The sequence below is a fragment of the Notechis scutatus genome, chromosome 2 (assembly GCF_049901735.1).
Source record: "Notechis scutatus isolate UNSWTSFEM ecotype Mainland chromosome 2, rNotScu1.2, whole genome shotgun sequence".
Taxonomy (NCBI): domain Eukaryota; kingdom Metazoa; phylum Chordata; class Lepidosauria; order Squamata; family Elapidae; genus Notechis; species Notechis scutatus.
The window spans coordinates 211,145,556-211,158,232 of NC_142010.1; the positions used below are offsets into that span (position 1 = coordinate 211,145,556).

At 37.3% G+C, this 12,677-nt stretch overlaps 1 protein-coding gene across 1 annotated transcript in view; it reads right to left on the minus strand.

The window, feature by feature from the left end:
* ADAMTS19 (ADAM metallopeptidase with thrombospondin type 1 motif 19) overlaps positions 1-12,677 on the minus strand; it is a 99,262-nt gene that overhangs the window by 1,545 nt on the left and 85,040 nt on the right. Inside the window, exons 19-22 of the mRNA XM_026673965.2 lie at positions 10,135-10,270; positions 7,380-7,584; positions 5,749-5,901; positions 1,681-1,858 (exon numbers count right to left, since the gene is read on the minus strand). Of these exons, the coding sequence (XP_026529750.2) occupies positions 1,681-1,858; positions 5,749-5,901; positions 7,380-7,584; positions 10,135-10,270 (672 nt within the window). The remainder of the gene's footprint in view (positions 1-1,680; positions 1,859-5,748; positions 5,902-7,379; positions 7,585-10,134; positions 10,271-12,677) is intronic.

A 12,677-nucleotide genomic window follows, 5' to 3' on the forward strand; every position in this document is an offset into this window, starting at 1 on the left:
AAAACAAAATCACAGGCATCGCTTTGGCTGCATATTACATAGGCATATTTAACTTTCTGGTTAGTTTGAACATTTGAAACTTTAAGAGACCATTATGGGCATTTTCAGAAAATAGCTGTTATGGTAAGCAAATATAATTACAAAAACACATTTAGATCAATAAAATCAATTAAATAAAATAGATAAGGATGTATCCATAACATCCTTCTCTCTGATGTTTTAGCTCCCTTGTTTTTCTGGGAAGGTGGGCGCAGTTCTAAAAACAACATTAGGTTGTAGCTATTTTTTTATTGTCTGGTCTCAGAATTGGGTTTGGAAATTATTGCTTCATTTCATAGCATGTAAGTTCGTTCCCAAGAGAAAAAATGTAGCTCCTACAAGCTGGACAAAAACAGGCCACATATTTAAAGTTTTTAAATGTACTGGATAACATGTTATGAAACAACAAGCTAAGAATGAAATACAGCTAAAATATAAAAAAAACATTTTTCAAAATGTAGAAACAAAGGCTAAATTTCTAAGCAAATTATTAGGGTTCAGTATCACTTAACACAGGGGTGGGATTTTACCGGTTCGGACTGGTTCGGGCGAATCCCTTGTTCCAATGATCAGCTGGCTCCAAACCAGTTTGCTGCAACGAGCATGTGGGCCCGCCCGCCTGTCCTTGTTCTTTCCTGTGCTTTCCCCCCCTTTGTTTAGAGCACAGCTGATTCGTGTGGCACAGCAGTTTGCCTCTCCTCAGCTGTTTGAGTCACAGAGGCTGCAGTTGAAGGTAAGTATGGGCTTTTTAAAAATGCGGAGCATGGTGCACAATCACTGCACCGGTTGTTATACCGGTGAAATCCCACCCCTGACTTTGCTGCAATAAACAAATGTCCATTCTTGAGAATTGTCTTTTAGAATTTTTGTATATTATCCACCATCTAAGGAACCGTAATGATAGTGGTTTCACCATAAGATTGGCAAAGAAGAATTGCATAGTGGTATATATTTCTTTCCCTTAGGTGCATAGTACAGAGAAATTACATTTCCGTGTAATTGTTGAGCATGTAATACAAAATTAAGCAAGGATTTATGTTAGTCAGTAAAAAGGTTATACTCTCTTTTATCTTGTCTTTTGCATGAGACATATGTATAGCGTATGATGAATAGTTCTTATTTTCAACTAAAAACCTCATTACAGTCTAATTGCCACCTGGTATAAATAAATATTCCTTAACTTTGGGATATTCTCATGTTATAGTCTTTACTATTCTTGAATATTTTTATTGCTGTCTTATGCTCTTGTTTTCTCATACTGCCTTGAAATAAGCCTTAGGTACTCATACTTACTGTATGTGGTTTTGCTTCTGAATCCAAAAGTACCTATCACCTATCCCTACAGGACTAGGGAGACAGCAATGCAGGAGCCCCTTAAATCTAGACTGTTATAAGGATGATTTAGTATATGGTACATTTATAATTTTCAAATAGTTCACATATAGTAGATTTATGACAGAGAAACTATATTGTAGATCAATATAGTCAGATGGGTTATCTGCGATATAGACTTTATGTTGCTTTCACATTTGAGGTAAAAAGAATCTAGAATGTTGATCTTAAGAGCCGGATGAACATAAGTTGAAAATGGCAGGAATAGACCAGAATAGTCATTTTCATATGACATTCGTAGTCACTTACCCAATCTAGGTGATGTAATTGTGTTCACATTAATTTTTTCATTGCAGGGCTGCAGGTGGCAAGGTCTGTAGGCTGCAGGCTTTTCAGAGGAGAAACATTCACTGCCATGCCTCCCTGTGATCTTGTGCATGCACTGGATGACTCGTGATTGCATTCCTTTTCCACAGGTGATAGAACACTTTAAAGAATATGAGACACGCACATAATCAAAAATGCCTTTTTTTTTTGCCCCCAAAACTAAATCTACGTCAACCTGAGTATAAAGAAAGTAAGTAAATTCTTAAGAACAGATTGAAAAAAAATCAGAAAAATAATATGATCTCTATTACATTTGGCACAGTATCTTGGTTGCTATTCTATCATGGATGGAATAAGTAAGAATAAAGTGGAATGTTGAACATCTAAATTGAAGTTATGGTTTAACAATTCAAGAAAGGAATGATCCTATTTTATCTCTTTGGAAGTCATGGAGTATTTCCTCAAACACAATTTTTTGCAAAGGTGTACATAAAAAAATGGCATATCAATTCACTTTTTTCTTTGGTGACAGAAGTACAGATTCTGGAAGAGCACCCACAGAATTGCAGTTGGCATTTATTTGCTCAGTTGTAAGTAACTTCAATATCAAAATAATTTTTTCAGTGCCAAAATCTTATTTGCTATCAAGGAAGAAGGACTGATCCTACCCTTAAAGATTTAAAGAACAACTGAATGTTGGGAAAGCAAGATTTAATGGGACAAAATCTTACTAAATCCAGTATGAATTTAGAGATTATGGTGTCAACTCGACAGTACAATCATATGCATAATACCATATGATCCAGATATAAAATAATCAATTACACAAACAGACTAATTTCAATTCTTTTATGAAGAACTGTAGAACTACTGTCAGCCACTCTAGTCCATACAATATAGTGGCAATCTGCAGGTTTTGTATATACAGAATCCTCAGGAGACTTCTGTGTGGCTTTTCATCAATTTTCTGGTAAATATCAAACCTTTTAAGTTGGTGTCAATTGCAAGAAGAGTTGCCAAGAATTTGGTATAAAGAAGAACATTTTTATAATGCGTAAATTTATCTTGTGCCTAAACATAGCTTTCTTTAAAGTACATTTAAAGTAGGTATCACAATGTGATTTCATTAAATTATTTCAAATTCAGTTTTGTCATCAGAATACTGTCACACGTAAAAGCTATGTACCTCATAATATGAACTGCTTTTAACTGCTCTTGATTAGCAAATAAAAATTATATAGACAAGGTTACCTTATCTGAACTGGAATATGGTTCAACCAGGGTTACTCTATCACCTTTTAATGACCCCATAATCCCTTGCGGGATGGAGTCTGGGCAACTGAATGGAGCTGAATTATTACTGGCCGGATGCCCTTCCTGTTGCCAATGCAGAGTTATATTCGGCAGATATATTCCCATCGTGTCGAGAGAGAAATAGCTGCCTCTACCTAGGATCGAACTCACAGCCTCCTGATTGTGAGGTGAAAGCTCCACCTCTAGATCAGAACCTTAAAAGTTTTATATTATTGATATGTCTTAAACATAAACAAAAAAAAGAACCTGCTTTATACTGCCGAAGAGATTTTAAAAGCACATTTAGTTTGTTCAGGCTTCTAAAACTTACTAAGCAGGATATTCAGGATATTATTCACTAGGGAGAAGGGTTTTTCTACATTACATGAATGCATAATACATATGAATTGTTAACACTGTTTCTTTCTTCCAACAGGAAACTAACAATCCTCACTCTCACCTAGTGTACGCCACATGCTCTTTCTGAATCATCGTTTTCCCAATTTTGTAGAAGGGCTTTTGATAAGCATTTAAATTTTCAAGTCCACAACTTGGAAATTTAACTAAAACTTTTTTCATTTTTCAAAGTAAGAAATACTATTCTACATATAATTTAATATTTATTTTGCAAAAGGAAAATAAATACATCTGAGGCAATAATGAAAATCTAATTTTTATATGGAAGAAGCTGCTTTTATACTTGTTTCCCAATTGACATGAACAGCATTTATTAATAAGATTTTCTGTAAGACTGGAAACAAGTCTACACTAATTACATACAATGATTTCCACTTAGATCATTATGCCAGAATACAATTACTACCTTCAGTCATTGTCTTTTTTTAAAAAAATCACAGAATACTTTTTAAAATGAAATACATGCAATATTGGCTAGCCTTTAGAGAGCCTGGGATACAAACCAGGACTTGAAACCTATTATAGAACCAGATGTACTTATACAGCTATAAAATATTACTAAATATAAATGCTGTTCCAAAATGACCTTTGGATATTTGGAGCCTATTCGAGGGCTTTGAATCTAGAAACCATTTTCTAATATTCCGGGATAGCAAGAGCAGTGCTGAAATTACCTTTTTAAAATCTTTTGCAATTGTGTCCAGAACAACTGCAATTTTTTTTTTTTTTTAGAACTTAACAATAAAACGACCGTGGTTGTTTTCTTTTTGTGTTTTGCAATGTGCTGTGAAATGAACTTGAGGTTGAGTTATATGCCTGTGCCATACAAGTAGTCCTCATTTAGTGACTGCCTCATTTAACCATCATTTAACAGCGATGAAAAAGTAACTTTGAGATCAATCCCTGCATTTGCCACCTTCACAGGTTTGTAAAGCAGTGAAATAAGATCATAAACACAGATGTGGTTTCATTTAGCCACAGATTTACTTAATGACCTAGTTGCTAGTCCCAATTGTGGCAGCTGAAGAAGGTATCTGTATCTTAAAGAATTAACAATTAGATCTCAGAGAAGAGCTAATAATAATTGTCATTCTACTCAATTAAAATCATAGGGACTGGTAAATTTTCTGTCAGCAGTGACAGAGAACAGGGAGTACAGTTTGTAGTCTTGTGCCACTTAGAATTGCTTTAAAGCAGGGGTGTCAAACTTGATTTCATTGAGGGCCGCATCAGGGTTGTGTTTAACCTCAGGGGCCTGGGATGGCCATGGCGGTGGCCGTGGCCAGCTTCATGTCACTTGTGCTAGGGGTGCCTGTGGAAACCCGAGTTCTCTGCCAGAGAAAATGGGCTCCTCAGCTCCATTTTTGGCTGGGACAGCCTCCTGCAACCATCCGCTAGTCACAATGGAGCTCGGGAGGGCTGCAAGCTCCATTATCTCTGGCAGAGCCACCTTGGGCCAATCCTCTGCTGTTTCCAGGGTGGTCCCGCGAGCCAGATCTAAGCACCCTGAGTTTGACACCCCTGCTTTATAGATTCTCCATGATTCCACCACATATTTTGAGTATGTAAGACTCATATTGTTTTATGTTCTAAGAGTTTGTTGTTTCCCCATCTGAACACACAAAGTTTAACTTATTTCTTTAGTAATTTTTTTCTCCAAATTCTGGCAACATAAAAAATCATTCCCTGTAATGTTTTGCCACACTGAATTTTTAAGCACACGAATGTATTAATGGATCAGGAACCTATTTGGGTAGGTATTTTTAAAAGGACCACTCAATATCTTTTCTAATTCTTAATTGTGATTCTATGATTGTCCTGACCTGGTCAATTGAAATCACAGACACACAAGGAAATTTTGTATCTATACTAACAAGTTTTCAAGCAGAACTCTAACAGTAAAAAGGTATGAACAAACAAACTGGCAACAAATGAGTTGAAAAACACAATGGTGAGTTAAACAGAAAGTTGACATCAAGAGCAAATAGTAAAACATCAATCTATTGTAGGCCTATGCAAATCCTTTGGAAAATGTGCTTCGCATGTTGGGTCCCTGAAGCAGCTACACAAGGTTAGAAAAAGACGCAGCTCATTTAACTATTTAAAAAAAGCTAATTTAAAAATTCTTCCATGTTTTCAAACATCTCTACTGAAGAACATTCATCACTCTAGTATATAGAGTACATTTTAAATTGTTTCCATGGCCAAAATAGAATACATCAGTATTATAATCTTATGTTTTTTTTCTCATTTTTCATTATTCAGGCTTTCTCCACTAAAAATTGATTGCACAATATTTGGCAAAGTCTAGTACTGACAATTTCATAAAACATATTGTACCTTTGACCAATCTCCCATTCTCCAGATGTAACACTTGGAATAATCTTCACAATCTTCTGATTCTCTGGGTCTTGTGGACAAAACACATTTCTTCCGAGGGTTGGTGCACCTTACGGTCCGATGCCGTATGCCTTTGCCACATTTTATAGAGCACTGTAGGAAGACAGAAACACGATCCAGTGCTTACATCAGCATCTCCAACATGTTGGAACTCCAGCTCCCATAATTTTCACATATATCACCCCAAACCAGCATTACACTGCTGATACACAGCTCTGATTTCTATCTTGTTTTTAGCATTTAATTTTTGTAAGTGACTTAGACAATGGCTGGTTTTGGGCACTTAAATAAAGCAGATAAATAAATATGTGAACCAGTGAGTATGTCAGGAGCACAAAACGGTTAGCCACCACTGGAGTAGGGGATGCCCTTTTGAAGAATGCATAGCTGAAGCAGACAATGAATCTTTTTCATCACCACATGGAGCTTTTTATGCTTGCCCTGACATTTGAAGTATTTTGTTATACTTGTTCTGACCCAGGCTTCATCAAACGTACTTAAACACAAAGTTATTTTAAAAGCAAAACCTATTTTACTGCAACGCTGGGAATTACTTTCATAATTGCATTCCCAGCCAGAACTAAATATAAACAGTTCCCCAAGATAAGCACAGGCCATCAGTGCTGTGGAATGCTGCCAAAAACAGAAGTATCCAAATTAATTATTACAGAAACCACCCAGAGGCGGGATACGACAGGGTTAACTACCGGTTTGGGATTTACAAGCTTCCCTGCCCGCTGTGAGCATGCCTGTTAATCATCATTAGCATGCTGCTGCTGAGAAGCAGCCTTTGAAACAGCCCTCTTTTCCTGCTTTTTTAACTGCAGCTGTGCCTCGATTGGCAGCTGAAGTTGAAAAATCAGGAAATAAAGGTCAGGTAAGAGCCCAAGGGGGTGGGTGGGCAAAAACATCAGCAGACATAGAACCGGTTCTATGTCTGCTGCTCTTCAAAGCTACCAATTCTATAGAGGTGGACAGAACCGGTAGAAACCCACCCCTGAAACCACCCAATGTACCAGAAAAAATGGACCAAAATACACAGAGCTTCAAGGAGGATTCGGAATCTAATTGAACTGCTTTGCTTCCTGCAAAGCTTTAGTCATTGAGGTCTGACTTTTATCCCTTATGGGAGGGGCCATCACCTCCCAGCCTTACTCCCAAGTTGCCCCTTCTGCTTCAGCTGCTCTTGCCTTCTAGCAGCTCTGTGCACATGCACACTGGGAATAGCCTCCCCTGGGTCCTCTGCTTCACTGCTGCCAGACTCTGAAGGCTCCGAAGGCAGCACCCTACTCCTAGATGGTCCTGGCCCCATCCCTGCATCAGATGCAGAACCCTCGTCCAAGTCCTCTCCAGACTCCCTGACTGGTCTCCTTTCTTCCTCACTGTCTGACTCTGCCGCCGTCTGCACTGGCTGCCGGCGAACCACAACAATACTTTCACTTGGTACAGAATATTGTTTCATTCCAACAGAAATAAATGATTTCTAAGTTCATAACAACTGTCTTATAATTATTGAACGATAGCTTAGGAAAACCATAAGTAAATAAACAATCCATGCTTATATACTGCACCTCTGACCACACGCCAGCTTCCCACACCGTCATGCAGTCCTGGCCTTCACAGCGCTGTGTTGAAGTGGGCTTAGGGCCAAGACAGTCTCTCTCTCGGGCTCTGATCAGGGTTCCATTTCTCAGTTGCTGAGTACAGGCGACCTGCCTATTCTGCATCCCTTTCCCACATGTCCTTGAGCATGAAGTCCACTCAGTCATCATCCACCTAAAGGAAAGGGGGGGGGAAGAGAAATCACGAATTGGCATTTTGCCAGATTTTTCAAGCCAAAATAATCTTCAAAATATTTTCTCATTCTGCTTGATTTTAAAATGCGTTCTACTTGAACTTGGTTATTCAATTTTTGTAAATACTTGTTGAGCACCACTAACATAGCAGTCCTTTAACCTGTGAAATGACAGTATTATTTGTATGATTACTTGGTGCTGAATGTTTTATACCAGGGGTCTCCAACCTTGGCCACTTTAAGCCTGGAGGACTTCAACTCCCAGAATTCCCCAGCCAGCAAAGCTGTCTGGGGAATTCTGGGAGTTGAAGTCCTCCAGGCTTAAAGTGGCCAAGGTTGGAGACCCCTGTTTTATACAATACTGTTTCTGTCAAACTGGAGCCAAAGTATAGGGATATTTCATATGTTGGAGAAATGATTTATTTTCATTATTATAAAAGTGCACTTTAAGTCTAAAAAAATCCCAAACCAACCTTGAGGGAAACATTAATAAAATCTGTGAGAATTTCAGTAGTTTAAACTCTACCAGAAATTATATGTGTCACGAAAGGAGGCATGTCTGCATTTAAGCAATACTTTAAAAATGCAAATAGTATCAGGAGAAAATGTAAAAGTTAGCTTCCCCCCTTCCTTCTGAATTCTTTCCTTTGAAGCTGATATTTTCATTATTAGGAAATAATCTATTAGTGCCAATGGAGGTGTCTATGGATGGAAATGCCAATTCTCAAAGTGAGAATTTTTCAGGAAGATGGCTGGAAATAGAGTTAAAATTTCCCACTTTAATATGATAAATCTCTCTGGCTATGTTCATTAAAAAAGTGAAATAAAAATTTAAATTTAATATCTTATCCAGATGGGTTCTATTTTTAAATTAAAATCTTATGTATACATGGAATAGGAAAGAAAGCTAAAGTAATATGTATTGCTTTTACACAGACTTTCTTAAAACTAGCAGTTTATATCAGTGGAAAGAAGCAAGTATGTTCTACAATGGAAGAAGTGAAATTCTGGTATCAAATAAAAATTATGGGAGAAACAGGACAAGAAGACAAGAATATGATATTTAATCTCCTCCTTGCCTATTTGTGCACCTAAAAATACTTTTATCTGCTATTTGATTTGATATGTGGAATACAGGTTTCTATTTCTATTATCTTAACTTAGCACCATCCCTAGCATTCTGTTTAATTATTTGTTATTTATTAACTTTTCCAAAATCTTCAAAGTTATTCAGTATAAACATGCAAGCATTATCTCTAGTAATGGCTCCAATTTAGTATTATGTTAACCATCACTGATTACTATTAGTCTTTTTGTTCTCCTTATACAGATAATTTGAATTATCTAATTATATTTCTCACAATCTACATTATTTTTTTCTTTTGTTAAAACAGTGGAGAAGTTGAAAGTTGAAACTAATTGTTCTAAAAATCTTAATGTATCTATTTTGTTAATTATTGCTATTATAAATAAGAGCCTCAGTGGTGCAGTAGTTAGAGTGCTGTACTGCAGGCCACTTCTGCTGACTATCGACTGCCTGCAATTCAAATCCCAGCAGGCTCAATATTGACTCAGCCTTCCATCCTTCTGAGGTGGGTAAAATGAGGACCCAGATTGTTGAGGCAATATGCAGACTCTGTAAAACTGCTTAGAGAGGGCTGTAAAGCACTATAAAGCAGTATATAAGTCTAAGTTGCTATATACTTTAACTGATTAGCTGCATCCTTTTAGAAATCAGATCATTCTTTAAGTTCTAATATACATAACTAGACAGAAAATATTGATCGAAGTGAATGATACTTTTTTGTTTCATAAAATCACAGAAAGATTAATAGTTAAGATCTGATAATTATGGTTGGAAATTCACATGTCACAAGTAGCCTCTCCCCATTTTCGCTTTCTTGCTTAATTCTTTAGACCTTCTACTGCTGCATCATAGAGAGCATCTTAACTTACTGCACCTTTGTATGGTTTTCCAATTGCACAGTGGCAGATAGGAAAGCACTCCAGAGGGTTAATGTCATTGCCCAAAAGATTATTGGTTGCCCTCTCCCCTCTTTGGAAGAGCTTTATAGCTCCCGCTGCCTTAAGAAAGTTCAGAACATTCTCAAAGGTCCATCTCATCCTGGGAATCCTTTTTTTGAACTATTACCATCTGGCAGATGGTACAGAATAATAAAACAAGGACAAATAGGCTGAAAAACAGCTTCTATCCCAGGGCAGTAGCTCTTTTGAATTCTACTGTATAGTGCAGTATTGATGCGGTGTCGGGGGTTTTGATTCAATGTGTAGAGGGTGAAGGATGTGACTTTGTGTTTATTTTCATGGTCATGATGTGCACTAAAGATGGTGTTTGATTTTGTTGTACGAGGTGCAATGACAATAAAGTAAACTAAACTAGACCAAGGCATCCATCATCCATTCAATGTCAAAGAGAATATCCCAGAACTATGAGTTACTTCTCAAGGGACAGCCTCTCATTCCATCTCAGTGTCCATTGCATAAATCTTCATTTTGGGTCTCAACCTCACCTTGTATGGCATGGCTGCTCATTGCACTTTCGAATTTGTGGTTCAGGTTTTGTTAAATGCTTGCATTTCTTGTTATCCACAAAACTAATGTGCTTATTCATAATTTTTGTGCAAGATACTGTTGTCTTTCTTTCACCTGGTAAAAAAGAAAACAAAGTTTGCAGAGCTTCAATGACGTTTTATCATTGAATAAAGTTATTCAAAACTATTGAAATATTAATAAATAAGATAGCCATTTATACTTGGAAAAAACTCTAATGCTTTTCACTATCTTATTTTCACTTGGGGATAAACATAAAATTCCATCCTGAAATTGATGAATTACTAAGAATTTCATATTTTTGTATATAACTTTTAAGCTATTTTTAAAAATATTACATTAAAACTTTGCAAAAATAAACAAACCTAGAAATAAAAAAAATGGTTTTCTAAACAGGAACAAAAGCAAGTTTTATGTTAGTCAAAATTATAAACCTAAATGAACACTTTTGCTAAATATTTGTCTGTGCAACAATGAAAAATAGTTTATTGAAGAAATTGTTAAGGTTCATATTGTACATATCATAAACACCTAGACAAATTCCAGAATTCCACATTCAATGCAGCAATGGAAATTTTAAAATGTTCTGACAGATCTCAAAATAGTAGTTTGCCAAAATGATTGATAGCAGTTACACTGTATTGAAAAAATCAAAATAATTATAAAAAGACAACTTCACAGCATTGTGATCACACCAAAACAGAATCATTGTGATCAGCTGATATTACCTGGAAAGGAAGTGGATATTTTTTACTCCTTGTCGTATCAAACAAAGACATTTCCAGTGATGGGATTCAATTTTTTTTACTACCGGTTCTGTGGGCGTGGCTTATTTGGTGGGCGTGGCTTGGTAGTCACGTGACTGTGTGGGTGTGGCTTGGTCATGTGATTGTGTGGGTGTGCTTAATGGTCATGTGACTGGGTGGGCGTGGCCAACTCAATTTCACTCACATCAAGGGGTGCCTCACCTGGCCCCTCCCCTCCCAGCTATCCCTTGTCACCCAGACTCAAGTTATCTATAGTTCTGTAAAAATATTGTTCACCTTTTTTTGACTTTATGATGTACATACTACAAATGTACTTTCATGGACCACTGAAAGGAGGAAATGGCTTACATGCTTTGCCCAAGAGTGTGATAGGCAACAGGCTTTTAAGTGGCTGCCAGAAAGAAGGGGGGGAATGTATTTTCCAAAGCACCAGAAGGCAAACAAGAAGCAATGGGCAGAAACTGAACAAAGAGAGAAGCAACCTAAAACTAAGGAGAAACTTCTTGACAGTGAGAACAATTAACCAGTGGAACTGCTTGTCTCCAGAAGTTCTGGGTGCTCAATCACTGGAAGTTTTTAAGAAAAGACTGGACAGCCATTTCTCTGAAATGGTATAGGGTTCACTCCAAGATCCCTTCTAAGTGTTATTCTGTTATTCTGACACCTTTCCCAGGATCTCTACTCAGAGTTTGGCATCCTCAGTTTTCTTGCCTGAGCTGGGGGTTGGACTAGAAGACCTCCAAAGTCTCTTTCAACTCTTGTTAAACACATGTGTATTTTATGCTCTGGACTATTGACATTGAATGCATGTAAACCTTGAAAAATATGTGGTAGCCCTGGGCAAAATAAAGGCAGAAAAATCACTCTATGTGTAGGGACAGTGTAAAATATTTATACATGATAAATAATAGAACAATTAAAAATAATAGCACAGAATTTTCTCTCTCTCTCTCTCTCTCTCTTCCTATTTTTCTTTCTTTCTCTCCCTTCCTTTTCCTCTTTCTTTCTTTCTTTCTTTCTTTCTTTCTTTCTTTCTTTCTTTCTTTCTTTCTTTCTTTCTTTTTCTTTCTTCTTTCTTTCTTTCTTTCTTTCTTTCTTTCTTTCTTTCTTTCTTTCTTTCTTTCTTTCTTTCTTTCTTTCTTTCTTTCTCTGTCTCTCTCTCAAACACACACACAGCACTTCTGTAGCTTAACAGACATGCATTTTGAAGCAGCTCCTTTAAATTTCTCCAAGGCTGGAGAAATTTGTCAGAAATCTGTCAGACCACACTCCTTCTCACTCCAGGCACTTTAACTCACATGGGGAAAGTGATACTTGCAGCGTCCATGGGGAATCCTTGGAGAAGTTTAAAGGACCTGCTTCAAAATGCATTTCTTTTACATTACAAAAGTGCTCCAAGGCTGGATTCACTTTCACCCCCTCTGTCAGCCTACACTCCTCTCATTACAGGCACTTTTATCTCACAAGGGGAAAGCGATACTTGCAGCATCCATGCCTTTCTTCCTTTCCCCTGGGGAGAAAGAGGATGTGGGGAACGGAAAGTTAGGAGAGCGATTGGGGCAAGTGAGCGACCAGGCGACTGAGTCGGGGGTGTGGCCAGCCAGGGGTCGCCACCGGTTCGGCGACCCATGCCAAAGAACCTCTACCAGTTCGCCCGAATAGGTGCGAACCGGTTGAATACCACCTCTGGACATTTCATGTTGTATGTGAATAAACATTTTTAAACATATAGTTAA